Source organism: Neophocaena asiaeorientalis, unplaced genomic scaffold (assembly GCF_003031525.2).
Source record: "Neophocaena asiaeorientalis asiaeorientalis breed wild unplaced genomic scaffold, Neophocaena_asiaeorientalis_V1.1 scaffold55, whole genome shotgun sequence".
Classification (NCBI taxonomy): Eukaryota; Metazoa; Chordata; class Mammalia; order Artiodactyla; family Phocoenidae; genus Neophocaena; species Neophocaena asiaeorientalis.
The window spans coordinates 7286167-7312659 of NW_020175684.1; the positions used below are offsets into that span (position 1 = coordinate 7286167).

Consider the following 26493-nt stretch of genomic DNA (forward strand, 5'->3'; position numbering starts at 1 on the left):
GATACATAGATTAAATGACCCCATAAGGCCACACACAAACTCAGAAACTGGGCTTTTCTACAGAATAACTGACCAGGTTTCTGCAACAAGTCAATGGCATGAAAGGAAAAAATAAAAGGGAGGAAAGAGCAGGTTAGCTTTAGATTAGAACAAACTAAGACAAAAAGCCTACAAAGCAAATGTAATGTTGAGACATGGTTTGGATCCTGATTCAAATAAAACATCAAGGAAATTGGACTAGGGCTAGATATTAGATTATACCAAGGAAGTATTTTAAATTTTGTTAGTTGTTCTAATGGAGTTGTAGACATATGTCTTCAATTTGAGTTGATACCTACTTAAATATTTAATAAAGAAAAAAATTTTAATATATATGATTTGCTTGAAAATTCCTCAACAACAAAAAGGGGTAGATGAAGTAAATGTGGCAAAGTCTTTATAACTGTTGAATCCAAATGATGAAATATGGGGGTTATTGTTCTGTTCTCTCCACTTTTATGTCTATTTGGAAATTTTTTATACTAAAAATCTATTTAAACCCATAAATACAAATAAAGAGAAGAATGTGAGAAATATATAGAAATTCTAATATTTTTATTCACCCCTCTGGGTTTTCTTATACATTCTACCTTAGAGTCTACTGGTTTAAAGAGAAAATAAAAAGACCAAAGTGAGTCTACATAAGATATCTGAATTATCTGTTTTCTTAAACTCCATATCTTAGCCAGGGTAGTCAATATAAGAAACCCACATTCTGCTTAAATAGCCCCCTTTTAAATCTAGTTTGTCTCTTTCACACTAATAAAATGCCTTCAGACAAACAAATGAACACCCTGCCACTAACTGGAACTCCACGATTCTGGGTTACACTGCAAAATCTGTTAGTAAATCCACTGCATAACAGCCGTTTTCCTTCATGATGTAGTGTGGATCTTTCGGTTCATTTATTTTGAAAGGAACTTTAATATTTTATTCCCTAAAATGTGAAAGGACCCATTAGATGAGTGCATGTCATATTCATAGACTGATGGCAAGAAAAGATGAATGTAAAAAGTGAGTTGATTAAATTCCTAAATATTTAAAAATTTTTCTCCTGCATTTATTTAATGGAGGCTGACTCAATGAGGCCTTTCTTATCAAGCATCTGGCTCTTCTAAACAACAAAAGAGAACACTTGCAGCCTTCTTATAGGGTAAGGGCATATCCAGCATTTGACATTATCAACTCTTTCAAAATTGCTCATACTTTCTAAAATATTTAATGTTCAAACCCATGTCATTAATAACTTAATGTCAAGTTCCAAATGAGTTATTTTATTTATTTATTTATTTATGGCTGCATTGGGTCTTTGTTGCTGCGAGCAGGCTTTCTCTAGTTGTGGCACGTGGGCTCAGTAGTCGTGGCTCACAGGGTTAGTTGCTCCATGGTGTGTGGGATCTTCCAGGACCAGGGATCAAACCTGTGTATCCTGCATTGGCAGGAGGATTCTTAACCACGGCGCCACCAAGGATGTCCCCGAAATGAGTTCTTTATATGATTTAATTTCCCATAGTTCCTCAAACCCTGAAGACTCCAAAGCTCTAAAGATTCTCTAGAGAAGACTCTGTTTGTGGGGAAAAAAATGGAAGAAATAGAGGCGTTTGGAAGCAACCTAGAGCCTGTGTCAGCAGCTTATGCACACTAGTAATGTAGTCATCTATGTCAGAAGCTATTTTCAAGACTTTCCCCCAATGCGCCATGAATTCATGAGCAAGAGAATGTAGATGTTAATAGAGGAAAGAGTTTCACTTCACCTTCCATTCTATTATTTCTTGGTTTTAGAGTGCAAGCAAGATTGCATCACAACCCTCTAATAGAATTTATATTTAAAGTCCTAATTATTTGAACAAACAAGTCGTATCTCTCTAGCCTGTACCATTTTACACATTCAACTATTTATATGTTTAGCGGTGAGACACCCAAATCTGCTGAGGAATGATGAGAACAGTCAAAACTAGCCTTTTGCATTACATGGGCTAGAATAGCTGAAGAAATGTATTTTTCTAATTATTAGGGGAAAAAAGGACAAGTAATTTTGGAAGTGGGACACAGAGGTACTTTTTTATAAAGCTAAGTTACCTCACCAATGAGTGTATAGAATAGTAATGTTTTTTCCCAGAGGACAGTGGATTCCCATCTTTTACCTGAAGGAATATCCATTACATTTTCCCTGACAGGGTGACTCTGGGGCATTTTCAAACTGACTGGGATGATGGGCAGAATCACCTTCACTTTTTAAATTAATTTTATGAATTATATTTCTAATGTATATTTGACAGTGATACATTATCAAATTTATAGGTTAAATATCCATGTGAAATGTCTCTACTGGATGGATCAAAGAACCTCCTTATATTTTAAACCATAAATGTCACATTTGTTCACAAAGAAACAAAAAGTATGATGTAAATAAAATGGAGCTTGGGATCCAAGGAACTAAGATTGTGTCAGTTCTGCTCTTAGTAATGATATGGCTTTAGAAAACGGCTTAATTTTATTCAGGTCTTATTTTCCTTATTTGTAAAATGAGGGAGGAGGTTTGATTTAATGATGATAATGTTCTTTATAATTTAACGTTTTATATTTTTTAAATGGGGGAAATGTACCATACTTAGCCTGTGATGATAAAATTATGTGGAGTTGTGAACATGTTTTAATTCTAAACTGCCTTTTTCAGAGTTCTTATTGGTTAAAACACAGAGTTTGTTTTGAAAAGAAGCAAGACATGGGCTCCAAAAGTGGCTTGGTGTTCATGGAGCTCATATCTTCATGTATATTATGTTTAGTTTCTATTTGATGCAGTAGGCAACAGGAAGTTGCTGGAAGTTTTGATGAGTGAAACAATATGCCAGAAAATTGGTATTTGAAGTAAACAATAATTTTGATCCCTACATGTAGGATAGACAGGAGGAAAAAGGTAACTTTAGCCCAGGTATTAGGTAATAGAGTCCAAGATTAAAGTGGTAGCTGTCAAAAAAATTGTTTAAAAAGAGTTAAATCCAGAAGACATTTAAAATAGAAATTGGTAAGTCTTAGTGCTTGATTAAATATAGGGGGCATCAAAGAAATCAGAACAATACTTCTAAGTATTGTAAACATGAAGAACCATAGAAATCATAGTATTTAAATGGAAAAGGAGTGATTATTGTCTGTAGTTCAGGAGGCAACAAAATAGCCAACTAAAAATGTCTGTATAGACAATTGGAAAGAGGGTGAGAAGTGACTACAAATAGAACTACCATAGGACCCAGCAATCCCACTACTGGTCATATACCCTGAGAAAACCATAATTCAAAAGAGTCATGTACCACAGTGTTCACTGCAGCTCTATTTACAATAGCCAGGACATGGAAGCAACCTAAGTGTCCATCATCGGATGAATGGATAAAGAAGATGTGGCACATGTATACAATGGAATATCACTCAGCCATAAAAAAATGAAGAAAAAGTGCCCAGGGAAATAATAGGCAAGCAACAGAACAGTGTCATGGATGAGGGGAGGAATTTTGCCAAGTCAGTTGTTATCTGGAGGCTAAGAAGGATGAAGAAGGGGAAAGATCAGAGTGAAGTAGCGGGCAACCTGAGGGATTAAAAAGTAAAGAAAGAACAAAATTAGCATTTGAATAGAACTCTAGAATTAAAAAAAATACTTTCACTGGAATTATGGTATTTAAGTCGTGTTAACATCCCTTTGTGGTACCTAGAACTATTTTTATCACGGTTTTATAAATGAGAAACAGAGGCTTAGAATGTCTTTAGTGATACAGTACTTAGAGGCAGGACTTGAAGTTAGAACTGCTGACTCCAAATCTCATTTTTTTTCCTTTGTGGGTGACAAAGTATCAGGAAAGGTAGAAGGCTGAGGAGATTCGGGGGGAAATGAAGATGCTCTTTCCTGGTGTTCACTTCAGCAACATGATGCACGAGGCAGGGAGAGAGGGAGCTTCCCTCCGTCTTGGTATGTACAGATTTAGAATCAGCACACAGTGCCCTGCAGGCGCAGTGCAAAAATGACTAATTGTTTCTATCGTAATAAGAAAATAATTTGAATATTCTATTTGGAATGTGGTTCATGGTTTAAATATCTTAATGAGTTAATAAATACTTTTTGATATTTCATATATTTGCACTGTGGTTGTCTCAACATATATAAATGCCTTCCATGTTCACAACTCAAATTGAATTCAGAGCAATATTAACCCGAAGGGTAACCCATAAGCCTGCAATAAATATTTCATGATCTGAAAATCTTGTTTAAGTAAATGGGAAAAATATCCAAAAATGAGCATATTCAATATCATCAGGGATTTATTATCGAATTTAGTCAACCTAAGAGCATCACAGATCATTTAAAAGGGAAATGGAAAAAGTCCCCCTAATTTCTAGCCTTTTTTCTAAAAGTTAATATTATAAGATCTTTCAGAATGTTGAGTCCAGGATTTCTAATTACGCTTCGGGCACTTATAACTTAATTAATATGAGTCTCTATGTTGTATCTTTTTTTTTTAAATAAATTTATTTTTATTTATTTTTGGCTGTGTTGGGTCTTTGTTGCTGCGCACGGGCTTTCTCTAGTTGCAGGGAGCGAGGGGCTACTCTTCGTTGTGGAGCGTGGTCTTCTCATTGCGGTGGCTTCTCTTGTTGCAGAGCACGGGCTCTAGGCACGCGGGCTTCAGTAGGTGTGGCTCATGGGCTCTAGAGCGCAGGTTCAGTAGTTGTAGCGCACAGACTTAGTTGCTCCGCGGCACGTGGGATCTTCCCTGACCAGGGCTCGAACCCGTGTCCCCTGCATTGGCAGGCAGATTCTTAACCACTGCGCCACCAGGGAAGCTCTGTGTTATATCTTTGAAGGTGGAGAAAACTGGGTTATGATTTCATAATATACTTACCTTTTCAAAGATTTTTATTGAAGATGTGGATCAGAGATCTTAAAGATCATTTAAAAGGGTGATAGTACATGCCTGAAAAAGAATAAAATAGTTTTAGGCATACTGTTATTGAGAGATAAGAAGACTTAAGAGACATCAATTATCCCAGTTAAATTCATCAAAATTAGTTAAAGTTTTCTTAGCTGAAAATGTTATCCTTTGAAATACAGCATATTGTGAGTAGGAAGAATTATATTGGGCTTCAATTTGGAGCAGTGAGTAATTCAAAGTTGAAAGAGGTAAGATAGAAAGTAACAAAATTGAAAAGCCTCCAAACTGTGTAAAATAGGTCTTGAATAAATCCTGTATCCTCTCCAGTACCCCATTTGCAGTTTTGTTGTGAGGACAGGTACCACCAGTGTATCATGATACTGATCATAAGTTTCACTCTTGAAAAATTAAATTTATGGTTATGTTACATCAGCTGTATAAGTGGAGAACACTTTCAGTTTATTAAACAAAGCTTCCAAATTTCCGTTAGCTCAGAGTGTGTTCAAGGAATTCAATTGGGAACTACCCCCAGGAGCGTTGTTCCTGCCCCAGGGAGTGTCATGGAGTTCTGTAGGACCTATTTAATTGTCACAGTGATGGGTGGTTTGCGGGGCAGGGACCAGGCTGATAAACATCTGTGTGCCAAGCCATGCTGCAAAATAATTTCCCTGTGTCCCTCACCTTTCATCCTCCATGACTTTCTCAGATTCCATTGCATGTTCATATAAGTGCAAACTTTTTACCTATGAACACAGTTTTTTTGTTGCTGCACAGCCTTAATATATATCTAAATATACAATTTTCTATTCTTATGTCCACAGTAACCTGGTTCTTTATTTTTCGGTACCATTTGGAATGGCTTCTGGTTTTCTTACTTCTCTTAAATCCAATTTAATGTTATTATTATTTCTTATGAGTTTTTTTTTTTTTTTTGGCCGCACACCATGGCATGCGGGATCTTAGTTCTACGACCAGGGGTCAAACCTGCACCCCCTGCAGTGGAAGCATGGAGTCTTAACCACTGGACCACCAGGGAAGTCTGTTTTATGAGCTTTTTAAGAAATTTTATTTTTAAAAATTATTCTACATATAAGAGAGGTCGTATGGTATTTGTCTTTCTCTTTCTGACTTATTTCACATAGCATAAGGTCCATTCATGTTGCTGCAAATGGCAAAATTTCACTCTTTTTTAATGGCTGAATAATATTTATTCAGCTTCCTTATGCATTTGCCCGTCGACAGTAGTTTGCATATCTTGGCTATTGTCAATAAGTGTAGATTAATATCTGACTTCTTCACTGTGTCTTCTAGTGTAGTCATGTACAAGCATTTATAAATTGAAATATATATTATGTTACTCTACATTGTTCTCCTTTTATTTCTCCTTAATATTAAAGGAATATTATATTTAGATTTAGTTTATATAAATATTATATTTATATAATATATAAATATATTTATTATATATTATAAATATATATTTATTATAAATTTTATATTTAGTTTTCCAAATTCTGTGTATATAATATAAATATATAATGTTAATTATCTATAAATTTTGTTTCAGGATAATAAAAGAGGCATCAAAAATTTATTATGAAAAGAGATTCTGATAGTGCTGAGAACCAATGAGTTAAAATAAATAAATGTAAATTACATGTATTTCATCATTGCACTAAATTCTTCAGTATGTGGCAGTTGAAGGTAGGAAATTTATTATATATTCTATTTTTAGGGAACCAACTTTTCCCTTTCCAAGGTCCATTTTTAGCTGACACGAGAAAAAAAAGTGAAATGGGAGAAAAATGTTAAAAATAATGACACTACAGAATGCACTGCAGGAAAACCATGTGTGCATATATGCACATTTCACTAAAATATGCTAAAATAGTATTTTCCTTTTATATGTAATGAAGGTATTGCTAGTTTAGAGTTATGCAGTGTCAATATTTTAGATTTTTGTACAAAGAGGCTATAAACCTTTAATACAATCAAATAAATGTTAAAATATAACTAAAGCTTAATACTTTATTTTAATTCAGCTGGTTTTATTCATTGGTCTAGTATGTCAGGTATTGTGCTAGATTAAAAATATATATTGTTTAGGGACTTCCCTGGTGGCGCAGTGGTTAAGAATCTGCTTGCCAATGCAAGGGACACGGGTTCAAGCCCTGGTCTGGGAAGATCCCACATGCCACAGAGCAGCTAAGCCTGTGCACCACAACTACTGAGCCTGCGCTCTAGAGCCTGCAAGCCACAACTACTGAAGCCTACGTGCCACAATTACTGAAGCCCACGCGCCTAGAGCCCATGCTCCTCAACAAGAGTAAGCCACAAGAAGGAGAAGCCTGTGCACCACAACGCAGAGTAGCCCCTGCTCGCCGCAACTAGAGAAAAGCTGCACTCAGCAATGAAGACCCAAAGCAGCCAAAAGTAAATAAATAAAATTTAAAAATATATGTATCTATATATATATAGTTTATAGTATATTTAAAATATGCTTTACATTAGGTATATAGTTTATACAAAATACTGCAAAAAATTTACAATACATCCGATTTGAAGACAAAACATGTTCAGTCTTGTTTACAACAGACATTTAATTATCTCCTTTTGTGTGTTAAGCACAATACAGGTACAGTTCCTAATATCACCATGTGCCAACACTACCCAATGGAAGAATCAGATATGTAAGAGACAGTTTGTAAAAATAAACACATAAGGGCTCGTAAAAAGTGCTGTGTCAGATAGGATAATGGATGAGTATGTATAGAAAGACAGAAGGGGCTGGTGAAGACTTTACCTTTCCTGATATTTCAGCGGGATGTTGAATTATACAGAGAAGTTCAGCATTTCTCAGGAGAGTATTGAGGAGCAGGGATTTGAGGCAGAGAGCCTTTGAGACTGCAAAGGCTTTTGGAGTGAAAAGAGCCCACGTGAGTGGGAGCCCCATGGTGGGTGACTTGAACATAGGGTATGGAGGGGGGCAGTGATTGAGGGGGAGGTTGAAAGACAGGAACTAGTTCTGAAAGGCCATTTGAAGGAATTTGGAATTCATCCTGAAGGCAAAGGGGAAGCCTCTGAAGGAAGCTAAATATGATCAGATTGTGTTTTCAGAATCTAACTCGTGTAGGAGGGAGGCAGATGAATTGCGAGCTTGTCCACATCTGCATTCATTCTTGGCTATTTCCCTCCTGAATCAAAGGAAGTGGAGTGTCTCCTGTCGAAAGCTAATTCTTTGCTTGTGCTCATGATGCTATTCTTCTAGTCTCATTGGGTCCTTTTCTTCAGCAGTTATTCCCTATCTCATATATCTTCAACTTATCTTCATGATTAACTCTTTTATCACAGGCTATAGACATGTTCAAGTCTCTGCAATTTCGAGAGGGAAAAAGATCCACCATGATTCTATAGTCAAACATCTTGAATTGATGCTCTATATTTATTTTCTCCATTTTTTACTGACCATTCAACCTGCGTCAAACTGCCCTTCCCACGCCATTGAAATTGCTATCATTGTATCACCAGTAACTTATTAGTTCCTAAATTCACAGCTTACTTTCATCAAAACCTTACTTGACCTCTGGGACTTCAGATGTTGTTGATACTCCCTTCTTGCAAGTCTGCCCATCTTTGATTTCCATGACATCATTCTTTCCTGGTTTCTCCTACTTCTCTGATTGCCTTTTCTCAATCTTCTACATACTTTTCTCTTGGACTTTTTCTCTCTTATTCTACTATAAATTATATCCCCCCCTTGGAAAGTCACAATAATCCTTAGCATATTAAGAGCTCTGTAAAGTCCTACAGTAGATAACTTTGATTTAACTTGCTAACCCAATGTTTGTCAAATCTTTATGACCATGAAACCTTCATCTTCTATGAAATGCTAAAAGTCAATGGCCAATCTGAGGGATGGGAGACAGAAAAGGAGCATCAGAAAAAAAAAAAAACAGGAGGGAAATGGTGTCACAAAAGCCACCAAATGATCCAAATCATAAAATGCTATTTAATTTTATCAAAGTAGATTGGAAAGGAAATTTCCATGGGTAGTCAAAATATCATTCAGAGCTTTCACAGGAGAAGTTCCTAGAGGTGGTGAGACTTAAGAGGGACCTTGAAGATTGGAAAGAATTTTAGTGGAGAATTTTAATGCCCACACCTCCAAGTGAAGACTTATGTGAAAATAATAAGGAAGATTAAATTAAACATGTCTTGAAGATATAGACATGGCTCTGAGAAGGGTGTTTGTTAAAGTTTAAAGAGGAGTGGTTGACTTTGTAAGTTTATTCTAGATGAGCTTTCTCAGAACATAAATGATTATGGAACATTTCTTAAAATTACAGTGTATTGCTGAACGTCCAGAAGGAACTCCTAAGCTACAAAGAACACTTGTATTGGGCTTCCCTGGTGGCGCAGTGGTTGAGAGTCCGCCTGCCGATGCAGGGGACACGGGTTCGTGCCCCGGTCCAAGAAGATTCCACATGCCGCGGAGCGGCTGGGCCCTGTGAGCCATGGCCGCTGAGCCTGCGCGTCCGGAGCCTGTGCTCCGCGACGGGAGAGGCTACAACAGTGAGAGGCCTGCGTATCACCAAAAAAAAAAAGAACACTTGTATTAAATTAGACACTCCAAAATTATTTTATTACCGTAATTCATTATGATGCTTGTATTAGTTAGAATTCTCCAGAGAAACAGAACCAATAGGATATGTGTGTGTACATAGATATAAATATATAGATATCTAGATTTATTTTAAGGAATTGTCTCATGTGATTAAAAAGACAGGCAAGTCCAAAATCTGCAGAGTGGGCCAGCAGGCTGGAGACCAAGGAAGAGCCAACGCTGCAGTTCAAGTTCCAAGGGTGTCTGCTGGCATAATTCCTTCTTGCTTGAGGGAACTCAGTCTTTTGTTCTATTCAGAACATCTACTGATTAGATGAGGCCCACCCACACTATGGAGGGCAATCTGCTTCACTCAAAGTCTACCAATTTAAATGTTAATCTCATCCAAAAACAGCCTCATGGAAACATCCAGAAAAATGTTTGACCGCATATCTGGGCAATGTGGCACAGCCAAGTCAACACAAAATTAACCATCACAATGCTATTTTAAATCATACATCAGAACTTTTAAAAAGCAAGTAATTTTGTTTTAAAAGATAAAACTTCTCACTTTTGTGGTTATTAAAATTAGAATTTTTTATTACATTTACTTTTAGGTGACAAAGTTGTTTTTAAAACAAGAATGGTGATTTATGGCATTTAAAATCACATTTAAGGTAACTACTCAGAAAGATATTTTAGGAGTTGACTTATCATTTTTAGCATCAAATATGTTTAATTTTTTGTTGCAGCATAATATGAAAATTGATTCTCCACAGTGATGCACTGTTTTTAGTTTCAAATCGGCTGCTTCAAAATTTTTCATTGTTTAATCTTGTGTGTCTCATCCCTTAATTTAAAAAATTAAACATAGCTCTTTATATTCCATTTTCATTTTCTCCATAATTAAATTCATTTCCATTCATTTGGCAAGTATTTATTGAATATCTACTACACATCAAGCATTATTCTTAGCCCTTGGGCTATTGATAAAAACATAAAGGCCCCTGCCCTCAATACATAAGTACATTATATACTATGTTAGAATGACAGGTTCAATGGAAAAAAGAGAAATCAAAGCAGGATTAAGGGAAGCAGGAGTTTGAAAGGGAAAAGGTCAGGTGCAGGTGAGATTGTGATATTAAACAGGGTCATCAGAGTAGACTTCATCAAGGAGGTATCTTTTGAGAATAAACTTGAAAAAGTGAAGGAGTTTGTAAACCTCTGAAGGAAGAGGCTTTCAGGAAGAGGAAATAGACAGAGCCTGGCCTGTTTTGAGGAAGAAGGCCATTGTCCCTGGAGCAGAGCTCAGAGGGAAGAGTTAAGAAGGTCTGAAAGGCAATGAGGCCAAATTGTATAGAGCCATCTCGGCCAATGAAGGACTTTTACCCTTACTCTGGTGAAATAAAGAACTAATCCAAGGTGCCACGATCTGATTTAGCGTTTCAAAGGATCACCTTAGTGTATGTGTTGAGATTAAATTCTGCAGGAGCAGGATAGCGTAGAAGGCCAGTCAAGAATTTATTGCAGTGATCCAGGCAAGAGGCAGTGGTGCTCAGATCAGGTGGTAGCAATGGAATTAGTGAGAATGGACAGTTTCTGGATGCATTTTGAAGGTAGAGCTAATAGGGTTCGCTGATGAACTGGATATGGCATGGGCTTTGGGAAGTGGAATCATTAAAGATAACTGCAAGATTTTTGGCCAGAGCAACCAGAATAATCATCTGAGGTGGGGAAAGTGGAGCAGGTTCATAAATAAAGATGAGGTTTGGACGTAGTGTTTGAAATGTCTGTTAAACCTTCAAGGTGGAATAGGCGTTTGGATCTGAGTCCAGAGTTCAGCAGAGACACCTAGACTGGAGCTATGTATTTGGGAGTTGCTAACATCTGGGAGTGTTTAATGCCCTGAGTTTGGTTCACATCATTAAGGAAGGAAGTATAGACAGAGAAGAGGAGATGTCCCAGGATAAGATCCATGAGAAGGAAACCTAGACAAGTGTGTTGTCCTGGACGTTAAGTGCAAAAAGCATATAAAGGAGAAGGGTATGATGAATTCTGTGAGATTAAGGTAGTTAGGGAAGGTGTCATCATAAATCATGTTTTACAAATGACAAAACACAATCCAAAGAGGCTATAACTGTCCCAAATATGTCAAAGCAAGAATTTAAACCTAGGCCTTCCCTTCTCTAGGCAGCCACTGTAATGAAGAAGTCAAGTTAGTCATTTTGAAAAGGAAGAAAAATAGGAGTTCCTTGGTAGTCTAGTGGTAAGGATTTGACGCTTTCACTGCCATGGCCTGGGTTCAGTCCCTGGTGGGGGAAGAGATCCCACAAGGCAAGCTGCGCAGCCTAATTAATTAATTAATTAAAAGGGAAGAAAAAGTAATAACTCTAAAAATTCATTCTCTATTTTTATAGTCCATCCTAATACATGATTACTATGGAGTCATTTATGAAACACTAAATTTGCATAAACACATTGGATAAAAAAACAATGTGGAGTGACGAGAGGGAGAGGATAAACAAATGTTTGTAGAGATTGGACCCTTGCCAGCATCGAGGCTAAGCAATTACATACTTTAATTTAATCTTTACAACCTATAAGGAAGGCATTGGTAGCTTCATTTTACCTAAGTGGAAACTAAGGTTTAGAAGATTGAGGCTGTAGCTTGCCCAAGGCGAAGTAACTAATCATTCATAGCAAAGGGTTTCCAACCTAGATAGATCTCATTTCCTCTCTGTCAGTTCTGACTTCCTGAAGACAAAGAATGATTCTCTTTTCATCTGAAATAAAGACTTAGGTCACATTTCGATCAGACTACCCTTTCTGCACCCATCTGGACCTTAACGTTGCTTTTTGTTTGCCTTTGAATGATATTCAGTCAAAAAGCCAACCTGTGGAAGGTGGTGGTATTGGTGATACAATACTATTTAGCTCTTTATCCCCGTGGGTGAGAAGTCAGTTCTAATATCTCCTCATCAGAAACTTGAAATGCTGAGACTGACTCTACATAATTCAAAATATCTCGCTGATTCTGCCACAAATTCAGTCTTCATCATGCTGTACAGGATGTCAAAGCCATTTCGCTTGAATTATGTTATGGCAATTAGACTTTTTTTTTTAATTTATTTTTGACTGTGTTGGGTCTTTATTGCTGCACACGGGCTTTCTCTAGTTGAGGAGAGAGAGGGTTACTCTTCATTGCAGTGTGCGGGCTTCTCATTGCGGTGGCTTCTCTTGTTGCAGAGCATGGGCTCCAGGCGTGCGGGCTGCAGTAGTTGTGGCATGCAGCCTCAGTAATTGTGGCTCTCGGGCTCAGTAGTTGTGGCTTGCGGGCTCTAGAGTGCAGGCTCAGCAGTTATGGCACACAGGCTTAGTTGTTCGGCGGCATGTGGGATCTTCCCGGACCAGGGCTCGAACCTGTGTCACCTGAATTGGCAGGTGGATTCTTTAACCACTGCAACACCAGGGAAGTCCCAGCAATTAGACTTTTGCATGCCGTATTTGGACACAAATACCTTTGTCCATCTTTTTAATACTTGATCTGAATAAGGGTCAAAAATTGGATCTCCAATACTCATTTTACGACCATTCCAGGATGTAGCTCTGTAGGCCCCACTGATTTGAATGCATGCAGATTGTCTTAGTTATGTTGAGCTGCTATCACAAAAATACCACAGATTGGGTAGCAACAGACATTTATTTCTCATGGTTCTGGAGGCTAAAAGTCCAAGATCAATGTGTTTGAAGATGCGGTGTCTGTGAGAGCCTGCTTCCTTGTTGCAGACTGATACTTTTTTGTTTTGTTTTTTAAACAGCTTTATTGAGATATAATTCACATACCATACAATTCATCCTTTTAAAGTAGATAATTCAGTGTTTTATTTTAACATATTCACAGATTTGTGCAACTGTCACCACTATCCAATTCCAAAAGATTTTCATTACTCCCAAAAGAAACCCCATACCTGTAACAGGCACTCTCCCCAGCCCTTGGCAACTACGTACTGTTTTCTGTCTCTGTGGATTTGCCTATGCTGGAAATTTCATAAAAGTGGAGTCATAATATATGGCCTTTGTGACTGGCTTCTTTCACTTATAATATTTTCAAAGTTTATCCATGTTGTGTCATGTTATCTTAACTTCATCCCTTTTCATTGCCAAATAATATGCCATTGTATGGCTAGACCTCATTTTATTTATCCATTCATCAGTTGATGGACATTTGGTTTGTTTCAACTTTTTGGATTTTACTAATAATACAGACTGCCAACTCCTCGTATCCTCACATGGTGGAGAGAGAGCGAGTGCTCTCTGGGGTCCCTGTTTTTTTGTTTGTTTGTTTGTTTTTCTGTACACGGGCTTCTCACTGCTGTGGCCTCTCCTACTGCGGAGCACAGGCTCTGGACACGCAGGCTCAGCGGCCACGGCTCACGGGCCCAGCTGCTCCGCGGCATGTGGGATCTTCCAGGACCGGGGCACGAACCCGTGTCCCCTGCATCGGCAGGCAGACTCTCAACCACTGCACCACCAGGGAAGCCCTCTGGGGTCCCTTTTATAAGGACACTAATCCCATTCATGAGGGCACGGCATCCTCAAGACCTAATCACCTCCCCCAAACCCTACCTCCTAATACCATCACATTGGGGGTTAGGATTTCAACATATTAATTTTGGGGAGACACAAACGTTCAGTCCATAACACAGATGTTCATTAAATCGTTTCTTTCAATTGGCTTAGTTGACGGGCCCTAAAAAATGCATTCTGGTGTTAGCTCACAGTTGGATGTGTAGGACCAGTTTTGAAATAAAAGAATGAGTCAGAGAACTGTCTTTAATAAAAGGAAGGGGAAGTTATAGTTCTTGGATTTGAGCACCCTAGAAATCAGGGTAACTAACCCTGAGCAATCTTGCCTGACAGTAGTAAAATATGACAGTTAAGCAATGCCAAGCCATTGTTTCCATGTTCTGCACTTCAAAATAAATAGGTCTTGTTCCTTTGGCTTCCTGAAGATTAATCAAGGAAACATGAAGCAACAATAAACTGGGAAGCTTTCCCTTAGTTTTCAGATCTCTTCTGGAAGCATTTATGGTAATAGAATTTAATTAATAGCACATGTATGAAATGTAAGGGCTAAAGCTTTTATGAATCATCATCCAGCAGGAGAGTTAAAAACTAAAATTTATTCAACTCTCATATTTTAAGAATTGAAAATTGAGAAAGAGAATACAATTTACTTGGTCATATAAAATCTTCATGTTTTAGGGGCTTCCCTGGTGGCTCAGTGGCTAAGAATCTGCCTGCCAATGCAGGGGACATGGGTTCAAGCCCTGGTCCAGGAAGATCCCACATGCTGTGGAGCAACTAAGCCCGTGCACCACAACTACTGAGCCTGTGCTCTAGAGCCCACGAGACACAACTACTGACCCCACGTGCCACAACTACTGAAGCCCATGCGCCTAGAGCCCATGCTCCGCAACAAGAGAAGCCACTGCAATGAGAAACCTGTACGCCACAATGAAGAGTAAACCTGCTCACCTCAACTAGAGAAAAGCCTGCGCACAGCAACAAAGACCCAACACAGCCAAAAATAAAATAAATTAATTTTTTAAAAAATTTTTAAAAAATCTTACTATTTTAAAGGTTGAACTATCAGACAGTTAGTTCAGGACCCTGGAGACCACTTTATTGTGGGTGGTCAAATTTAGAAAGCTAAGTAAACTCATTTATAAGGAGCAGTCCATAAGTGTGTGCCGGGATAGATTATTAGAGTTCTCACTAAGAAAAATTATACGAAAAAATCTTATCCTTGCAAATTTTACAAAATGTGCAAATTACTAGGCCCTCTTCACTTCACCCCCAGACCCTTAGGAGGTGTCCAGGCAAGGGAGGACCCCAAAGCTTAAGCCTTATTAAACTCAGTCTGTCTCCTGATATGTGTCTATTCATTGTATTCTATAGATCTTCTAATTCAGAAAAAGATTGAAAACATTAGCTGTGCATTATCTTCATTTGGGAAATGCAAAGATAACTTCATTTGCAGATTATAAATTTAACAGACTGGTGATATTAGAGATCTTTTTGATACTTTTTATGCTAGTCTCTGTAAAACACAATTTGTATTCATAGCTGCATGTTCACTCTTTCAAAACATAACTTTTACTGCATTAAACGGTTGCTATTGATTCCGGAAATTCAGTCAGTAAGGTGGAGAAATAAAACTCTTGAAGTGTAAAGAAAGTTTAAAACAAACATCTATATAGAGTTGGGGATAGAGACAGCTTAACAGATGGTAAAGAGCTGTCTTCTCACATATGTTGCTTCAGTGGATTTATAGATATCAAATGACTGTAGAATAACCATTTCATTGTCCCCTGGCCCAAACAGCCACTGAATAATCTGTGTTGTCAGTTGTTAGGACTTTCTGTGCAGATTTGCATATTGTAGAGATTCAGAACCAGAGTTCAGAATCCAGATTCAGAAGCTTGGTTTTAGCTCTTTGCTCAGAGCTGATCAAAATTCTGGAGAAGTGACTAACAATACGTCTTCTCAAAAATTGTTTATTTGATAATTATATTAGTATGTTTATTGCTGCTGAGAAACGTAACTATCGAATGCTGATGGTGGGACTTTTAATCTTGAAAAACTATATTGAAGTTTAAGAATTAGCAACTATAATTTTGCATTAAAGGGCAATGAATAATCTTAAATTAAAGTATCATCAAGTTCTCAAAGCCTGATGTACCATCTATATTTTAAGGATGTTCCTGAGACACAACCCAGACTACAAATCAATTAGTGAAAAGAGACACTCAGGTTTATCTCTCATTTTAGTATCTTGGCCATTGTCTGTTTTGATACTTGATATCTTTAGTAACGATTTCTTATTTTACACTAACAGAGTGTTAAGGCCATTGTTTTCTGGCACCTTAATCTTAGGGAGAACGAATTAGGACATAGAATGGTTAATATCCATGCCTTACATTGAGTATGTGATTCCTATTAGCATCAGTGTTGGAAGATAGCATTTCCTCATCTTGTCTGAGAGTCTGCTGGATTTGAGTTGACTGTTGTTGTCTATCTAAAATCTATAGTCAATGCCACTGGTGAACAAATTGTGTTTGGCTGAGGTTGTCACTTGGGGAGTGTCAAAGAAAGATCTCAGAATGCTCAAAGGGCTTCTTTCATGTCCTAGTGGTGAGCATCTGGTGAGAAATTCAGCTACTGATGGCTTTCTGATGCTGTTGGCCACCATTAAACATTTGAAGATGTGCTTGAAGAACATTTCTTTGAAATTTTTGAGAATTTATTTTACTGTAAGAAGTTAAATTTATTTACTTCATTGCAAATATCACATGAAAAATTGAATCGTCCAGTGGTTTGGGTAACGGAAAACTGTGAAAGTTTCCCTAAATTTACGAACGCATATAGTTTTATGAAAGCAACTTATACTTAGTGCCAAAGCATCATTTGTCCTTCTTGTATTCAAATGATTAAAAAAATCAGAAAAGGGAGGGAGCATAAAATTTTTGTGCAGTATATAACAAATATACAAAGTTTGTTCAAATTAATTCATTCACCATAAACATCTGTCCGTTAACACTTTCTCTGTTAAAATGGCAATTTGTTATAAACTCTCTGAATAATATTTTTACAACCCTAAAGATTGATAGTGGATGTGAAGTTGTCTGCAGAGTGCCTGAGAGTAGCATTGTTTGGTACTGATTTCTCCCAATGCCTTGCACAGATTTGAGAATGGGGGATGAGGGGGTGGGGTGGGAGGAGGTCTGTGGAGCCGGACTAAACGTATCTGTAGGTAGATGCACATCTTGGCTTCCCTGCTTTCTAGTGTTGTGACCTTGAGCAAGGTACTTAACCTCTCTTAATTGTCACATCTGTCAAATAAGGATATTAACAGAGTGGAGTCACATCTTTGTTAGATGCCAGGTTCTTAAGGGGAAAATTTATTCATTGTCAAAATCACCCTTAAATTCTTCAGGTCATCACTAACCCACCAGGACATCAGCCATGGGTAGCTCCAAAGTCAAACATCTTTTATTCCTCCTTGCGCTTTGGTGTGGCTCCCCTTTCTCTGAACATAGGATGCCAATGTCTCATTAAGAAGAAGGGCCAGAATGGCCCGAGACTAGAAGAACGTGTCCGTCTGTGTGTCTGTCTCTCTCTCCCTTTCCCTTACTTCCTTCCTCTCCCTCCTCCACCCTCTCCTCTCCCTCCCCTTATTTATTATTTTTTGTTTGCGGTACGCGGCCCTCTCACTGTTGTGGTTTCTCCCGTTGCGGAGCACAGGCTCTGGACGCGCAGGCTCAGCGGCCATGGCTCACGGGCCCAGCCGCTCCACGGCATGTGGGATCCTCCTGGACCGGGGCACAAACCCGTGTCCCCTGCATCGGCAAGTGGACTCTCAACCACTGCGCCACAAGGGAAGCCCTCTCCCTCCCCTTCTATGACCTATTATGGTTGAATGACGGATAGCAAGAGAGATGAGTATATTATCTAATATATCCTAATTCCTACCTCATTAGGTTACTTTCTATCCATATAAATATGTATCTGTCATAAATACTGGATGGTATTATTGTTACTGCTAGCTCTATGGATTTTTAAAATATTTGTTACTCTAATAATTGTATATAAGTGATTAAACCACATGGCTAAGGGCTTCCCTGGTGGCGCAGTGGTTAAGAATCTACCTGCCAATGCATGGGACATGGGTTCAAGCCCTGGTCCAGGAAGATCCCACATGCTGCGGAGCAACTAAGCCCTTGCACCACGACTACTGAGCCTGTGCTCTAGAGCCCGCGAGCCACAACTACTGAACCCAAGAGGCACAACTGCTGAGGCCGTGTGCCCCAACTACTGAAGCCTGCACACCTAGAGCCCATGTTCCACAACAAGAGAAGCCACCGCAATGAGAAGCCACTGCAATGAGAAGCCCGCGCACCGCGACAAGGAGTAGCCCCCGCTCGCCGCAACTAGAGAAAGCCCGCATGTAGCAACGAAGACCCAATGCAGCCCCCCAAAAAATAATATAAATAAATTTTAAAAAAGAAAACACATAGCTATTAATTTTTATTTTTGAAAACTTATGAAATAATTTATTCATTCAGTTTTTATGACTTGCTTTTATGCACGGTATTCTCTCTAATGTACTTAAAAATTTTTTTTATTAGGGTATAGTTGATTTACAATACTGTGTTACTTTCAGGAGTACAGCAAAGTGAATCAGTTATACGTATACGTATATACACTCTTTTTTAGATTCTTTTCCCATATAGGTCATTACAGAGTATTGAGTAGAGTTCCCTGTGGTATACAGCAGGTCCTTACTAGTTAGTTATTAGTCCTTATTTATTTTTGGCTGCATTGGGTCTTCGTTGCTGGACGCGGGAATTCTCTAGTTGTGGCGAGCAGGGGCTACTCTTTGTTGTGGTGTGCGGGCTTCTCACTGTGGTGGCTTCTCTTGTGGAGCACAGGCTCTAGGCGCGCAGGCTTCAGTAGTTGTGGCTCACGGGCTTAGTTGCTCCACGGCATGTGGGATCTTCCCAGACCAGGGCTTGAACCCGTGTCCCCTGCATTGGCAGGCAGATTCTTAACCACTGCGCCACCAGGGAAGTCCTCTCTAATGTATTTTTAAAACAAACAAAACCTCTGTAACATATCAGTTTTTCCTAATCATGTTTTCAATGAAAAGTATTCACTTAAATAACACTTTTATAGTAAATTTTTAAGTTGTGATAGTGTGAATACATATTTATTCTTAGTCAAACCAAATTATTTTAGACGGGTGATAGACATATAAGAACTTTCATTCTTACAGTGGGGGGGAGAAAAGAATCACAAAGGTTTTATTTGACTAGGAATTACTTGACTTGGAGATTTAGAAGTTATGGAAATAATCATCTCTTAATCTCATTTTATGAACTGCCAGTGATTTTGGAACATATCCATAGCTATGAAAGACGTTTTGTAACTAGGTTTAAAACAATTTTTGACCTTAACCAACGGCCCTACATGACAAGTTTTTGTTTATTTTTCTACTTAACTTACTCAAGAAAAGTGAAGAAAGAAAATCAGTTCAAGAAACCAGCCAGCAGCCTGCCAATGCAGGGGACACAGCTCGAGCCCTGGTCTGGGAAGATCCCACATGCCACGGAGCAACTGAGCCTGTGCGCCACAACTACTGAGGCCGTGTGCCACAATTACTGAAGCCCATGCACCTAGAGCCCCTGCTCCGCAACAAGAGAAGCCACCTCAGTGAGAAGCCTGCACACAGCAACGAAGAGTAGCCCCTGCTCGCTGCAACTAGAGAATGCCCATGTGCAGCAACGAAGACCCAACACAGCCAAAAATAAATAAATAAATATATTAAAAAAAAAAAAAGAATACGGCCAACAGATCCTATTCCTAACATCTGCTAGTGAAATAGTGATACAAAACATTTTGTTTTCATAAATAGATTTATTGGGTTCAAGTTAGAAAAATAAAACTGAACTTGAAGACTTAGGCTGGAAAACAGTAGAAATCTTATATATATTTTTTAAGATTTAGAGCTTTCTGTTTAAATAAGTTCAACGTAAGTGACTACACTTTAAAAAATATTTTTACTTAATTAAAGGCAAACCTTGAAGTAAATGGAATTAGAAGAAGCAAGACAGCTAGGAGAAGATGCTTAAAATCATTGAAGGAAATATTCAACCTACCAAGAAATGCTATCTATTCATTAATTTAATAGTACTAAGCCCCGTTATAATTTTTTTGCCTTCATAGCTTTTGCAATTCAACCAGTCCTTTCTTTTTCCTTGTCTGAGACACATTTTTTTTCTATTCAAATATATACATACAAAAGTTATGAGGGAATTAATAAAATTCCTGAAGTTACAGCTGTTATTTTCCATAGAACTTTAAAAGTGATTTTTGAAAATTAAAGAAATAATTCTCAAAGGAAGTTTTAGCAAGTAGAAAACTGGAACTGAGAAAAGGGAAGAGGGACTTCCCTGGTGGCACAGTGGTTAAGAGTCTGCCTGCCAATGCAGGGGACACGGGTTTGATCCCTGGTCCAGGAAGATCCCACATGCCACGGAGCAACTAAGCCCGTGCGCCACAACTACTGAGCCTGCGTGCCACAGCTACTGAAGCCTGCACGCCTAGAACCCGTGCTCTGCAACTGCAACAAGAGAAGACACCGCAATGAGAAGCCTGTGCACCACAACAAAGAGTAGACCCCACTCACCACAACTAGAGAAAGCCCGCACGCAGCAACAAAGACCCAACGCAGCCAAAATTAATTAATTATTAATTTTTTTAAAAAAAGGAAAAGGGAAAGATGATTCAATCTGGTCCTAAATCTTCCAGTCTCAGATTGGACTAATGTTTGCCTCAAATGAAAGAAGGCCCAAGACTCCTAAAGAAAATAAACATTCTCAGTAGGCAATGTGGTGTTTGAAAAGTTCAAAGACATGATGTGAAGGGAACAAAGATTATCTTTTCCTATTTTGCCATCATTGTCCTCTCAACTGATTTCTAGGGAATATGAATCTTCATTGTTTTGTCTAAAAAGTATACTAAAATAGTTCAAAAGTCATGAGAAATGCCAGTCATAATTGGAACTTCTCTGAGCACACTAATTTACACATTTCTAAAGGAGAAAAGAGACTCTTTCAAAGTGTACTTCGAAAGTTTCACAGAATAGTGGTTTAGAATCAGAATCACAGGAAAAACATTCAGCGATCATGTCATTTAGACGTGGGTGTAATGCACAAGGACCCATGAGACCCTAACTTTTCTCCAGCTCACTTAAGAGGATTCTGGCTTGGCCAGCTTAGTCTCTTCCCTTCCTCTGCTCTCTGAAAATCCAAACCCTCCTTTTGGACTCTACAAAATAAAATTGAGGCAGGAGAGGAGAAGCTGGAAAAGAAAGGCATGAGGGGCTGGGGGGGAGCGGTTCAGAGGACTGTGGGACATATTCTAGTATGTGACAAAAGTACATGGAAAAGGGAAAATAGAGTATTTTAAAAGATTTCTTGGACCCCTTCATGGTTTTTGAAATATGCAAGCAAAAGAGTTATTTTGAAATTACTCTTTGGTGGCTCCAATACCTCTCTAAGACTGAGCCAAGTGGGTTACTGCTTTATACAAATATATTTACAAGGGCAGTAAAAAGGATCAGTTCAGGCCTACATTCTTCACATAGATTGGCCAGTTTCCTTAGTGAAGATGTTTGCAATTTAGAGATATGTAGAACCTGAATAGTTAAACAATGTTGAACAGTTGAGCTAGGCATTTGAGGTTTATAGTTTTTTGAGATTTTTAATTTCACAATTAGATTTGCTGTCCAGGTTTCCAAGAGAAGAGAGAAAGGAAAAAAGAAAAAGTTATCCAGAATAGCATGTATTCTTCAGGAGTGATAAAATCTGGCACAGTGGAAGATTCATTTACATGTCAATGTACTTATAGATAAATGATTGAAAGATAAGATGCCATGTCATATGAAGGATTTTTCTCTCCTTCACAAAAGTGTAATAAATTATTTCATAGTTAAGAAATTCTGATCTTATAGGAACTTTCCAAATCCTTGAACTCATGGTTCCTTGCCCTCCTTAAGTCTATTCCTGGGTTGTCAAACCAGCCTAGCTGTAAGTCTAGACCAGTGGTTCTCAACCAGGTAGGACTTCCCCATCCTACACTCAGGGGACATTTGGCAATATCTAGGAACATTTTTGGTTGTCATGACTTGGGGTAGGGGGGTAGGGATGCTACTGGCATCTGGTGGGTAGAAGCAGGTGATACTGCAAAGCATCCTACAATGCACAGGACAGCCTCCCACAACAAAGAATGATCTAGTCTCAAATGTCAATAGTGTCAACATTGAGAAAGCTTTACCCAGAGCTTTCCTCTGAGATTACCTTAGTGTCCTACTTCTCCAGTCATAGTCTCTTAGCTTCCACCTTCCTGTTATTCTTCTGAGCCAGTCCTTGCCTTGCTTATTACCACCAATTTCTCAACCTATGCCATCTTCATTAGACCAGTGGACTTTTCCACCAGGCACCTTTGTTAATCTGCAGTCCTTCCTCATAGTTCAGCTTGGGAGGAACGTGATGTGAGGCCCAGTATAGAACAGTAATAAACAATGTGGGCTTTGGGTATAATTTAGGTAAGTTAAAATCCCAGATCCACCACTTACTACTAATATAACCTTGGCCAAGTTTCTTAGCCTCTCAGTACCTCAGTTTCCCCACCTGAAAAAAATGTGGATTTCATCAGGTGGGGAAACTGATAATATCGCCACCATCAATCATCATCATCAACATCATCATCATCATATCAGATCCCATTAGGGGTTTCAGTCTTATAGATCAGTGATTTTTCCAGGATTGGAAAATCATGGAACTGTTTAGGGGGATAACAAAGGTGTTCTGCTTGCATTTTTTATCAGACCTTTATTACACAAAGTTTATAATCATTATATATTATGTATATACTATGTACATATATACTATGTATATATCATGTACATACTATGTATGTACTATGTACATTTCATAGTAAATACGTTGAATGACTCATTTCTATATGATATAGGTATAGTCAGGGATAAGTTCATAAAGCAATTTATGTCCTTACATAAAGCACTAAAAATAATTAGCTTTTATTTGCAGGGGGCAATACTTGTGACAGTACTAGATCGCACATTAGGCTGAATTAAGGACATAAACTCTTGTTTAACAGTTGAGCTTGTGAGAGTGTGTTGTCTGGGGGGGCAGCAGGGGGGAGGGGCACAAATAGATGCATGAGTTCTGCTTTGGGAAATGCTTAAAGGGCAAAACCACAATATAGAAAATGGAAAAAATGTATAGTTTGCCTGAGCTTTTCCTATTTTGATACTTTAAAACTTATGTGTTATGAATTGTGTGAAACTGTCACCAAACTTCAGGCTAGTTTTCTTTAATATGGCATCCCATTCAAACATTTGAAAATGGCCTTTTGCACTATTTTAATTATCCTATCTGTTTTAATCTTTCAGATCATAAGGCCTATGGATTCTCGGCCTCAAAAGATCATCAAGTAGTCACAGCAATAGAGTATCAAGGTAGAGTACCTTACTGATTTTCACGGTCTGTATTGTTGAAATAACTCACAGAGATGACACACGTTAGTGCCTTTCTGTTTGTCAGGAACCTCAGTCTCACTTCACGCTAACTCCCCTGCTGAAATGCTGCTCCCTGCTGTTTCCCCCTTGAGAACCCGTTCTCCACCTCCTCAGTAGAAATTTTGGACATTCCGCGACAGACCTGATGTACAAAGAATGTCTCATTATGTAAAGTATCTGCAACAAATCAAATCTAATTTGTAAAACTGGGAGAAGGAGATCTTGCAAAGTTTCCAGTCAACTAAATTTGGTAAATGGGAATTAACACTGCAAACCCCACTCTATGTATTTAAGAGAACGTTAATATAGCCTATTGTTGGGGTATCATTTTGCTATTTATTTTAGCCTCTTAAAATATTTATAAGGGAGGAGTTGGTATTTAACAGGTGTAAAGTTTCAGTTTTGCAAGATGAAAAAGTTCTGGAGATTGCTTGCACAACAATGTGAATGTATTTAACACTACTGAACTGTACAGTATAAATCATTAAGAAGGTAAATTTTAAGTTATGTGTATTTTATCACAATTAAAATTTTTTTAAGGATCTAATAACCAAAAAGAATTATGAGCCTTTATAAATTTACTTCAAATGTTGACTATCTACTACTTCTCTGAAGGGTTTTTGCCTAGAACACATTAATAATACTGGGCAACCTGAAAAATTACTGTTTCTTAAATGTGATGCTTCTTTAGACCATAAACATTTAAGAAACTGATTTCAAATGTCTGATCCCTTTTCTTTAGGCATGTCTTAGTTTCCTGCAGTTGGAGAGAGATAGGTTTGGAGTAAAGAGAAAAAGATTTAAAAAGGGGGCCTGATGTGAGAAGAATTAAATTATCTAGTATTTAACCAGTCATGCCTGGCATAGAGTAAGTTATATGTGCTTGTTAAATAATAATATGCTATAATAAGAATCAGTGAATCAGTCATTCACTTAAATAATTATTTAGGTTATTCAGGTTCTTTGAAGTCCTAATATTTTACATGATTAAGCTAATAAAACACTCTTTATCATGACGTAGTTTTAAATGGGGAGAGGTGGGAAAAAGAAATTAATGATTGGTAGTAATTTGGGACTATGGAGTACTTATAGGGAAGACAAACACGGCTGGGTGAGATGCCAAAAAGGAGACTGGAAAAGCCAATGAGTGAGCACAGTGAAAGGAAAAGATGGAGCAGGATATCCATGTGGGACACAGGAAACGAAGTTAATTTCTCTCACTTTTTACTTCTCTGGAGGATCTTACTGTTGGGTCCAGCTGGATACCGTGGATATTCATCCCTGCCTCCCCAGGCCCTACGCCATGATATCTGAATTAGGATGCCAAAAGTATATTATTTAGTCTTACATTACTTTAAAAAAATGTATTAAGGTGAAATTCACATAACATAAAATTCACGATGTTAAAGTGAACAATTAAGTGTCATTTATTATATCCACAATGTTGTGTGACCACCACCTCTGTCTAGTTTCAAAGCATTTCCAACACTCTAAACTAAAACCCTGTACCATTTTTATATCACTTTAAAATGTGTGTTTTATTTTTAAAATAAATCCTTCTACAGATAGGAAATAGAAAATCCTTCTATGTTTATTGCAATCAAATGTTAGTCTTATTTACTCCCAAGTAAGTATTTTCTATTTTTTTAATCTTGCCTCTGCTCCTTTTAATTAAAAATTACATTTTGATTCTATTTTATATGTGCTGCAATCATTCCAACTTGGCTTTCCATAAAGCAAAAATAAATTTCTATCTATCTTCTTCAACATTTCACTTTTAGGATATTTTATGCAGTAACTTAATTTTACTTAAAGTCTAAAATATTTTTTTTGTTTTTACTTTTTTAAATTGAAGTATAGTTGATTTACAATGTTGTGTTAATTTCTGCTGCACAGCAAAGTGACTCGGTTGGTTATGCATATGTACATTATACATTCTTTTTTATATTCTTTTCCATTACAGTTTATCCCAGGACATTGAATATAGTTCCCTGTGCTATACCTTGTTGTAGGACCTTGTTGTCCATCCATTCTATATGTAATAATTTGTATCTACTAACCCTAATCTCCCAGTCTATCCTCCCCCACCTTCCCTCCCCCTTGGCAACCACAAGTCTGTTCTCTATGTCTGTGAGTCTGTTTCTGTTTTTTAGATAGGTTCATTTGTGTCATATTTTAGATTCCACATATAAGTGATATCATATGGTATTCGTCTTTCTCTTTCTGACTTACTTCACTTAGTATGATAATCTCTAGCAGCATCCGTGTTGCTGCAAATGGCTTTTTCTTTTTTTTAATTTATTTATTTTATTTTTGGCTGTGTCGGGTCTTTGTTGCTGCGCGCAGGCTTTTCTCTGGTTGCAGCGAGCGGGGGCTACTCTTCGTTGCAGTGCGCGGGCTTCTCATTGCAGTGGCTTCTCTTGTTTCAGAGCACGTGGGCTTCAGTAGTTGTGGCACTTGGGTTCAGTAATTGTGGCTCACGGGCTCCGGAGTGCAGGCTCAGTAGTTGTGGGGCATAGGCTTAGTTGCTCTGCAGCATGGGGCATCTTCCCAGACCAGGGCTTGAACCCATGTCCCCTGCATTGGCGGGCAGATTCTTAACCAATGCGCTACCAGGGAAGCCCCCTGTAAATGGCTTTTTTTTTTTTTCATGGCTGAGTAGTTAGTATTCCACTGTATATATGTACCACCTCTTCTTTATCCATTCATCTGTCGATGGACATTTAGGTTGTTTCCATGTCTTGGCTAATGTGAATAGTGCTGCT

The 26493-nt window shown here is 38.1% G+C and overlaps 1 protein-coding gene across 1 annotated transcript in view; it reads left to right on the forward strand.

Moving 5' to 3' along the window:
* JAM2 (junctional adhesion molecule 2) overlaps window positions 1-26493 on the forward strand; it is a 65197-nt gene that overhangs the window by 14653 nt on the left and 24051 nt on the right. The window contains exon 2 of the mRNA XM_024732013.1: window positions 23603-23668. Within this exon, the coding sequence (XP_024587781.1) occupies window positions 23603-23668 (66 nt within the window). The remainder of the gene's footprint in view (window positions 1-23602; window positions 23669-26493) is intronic.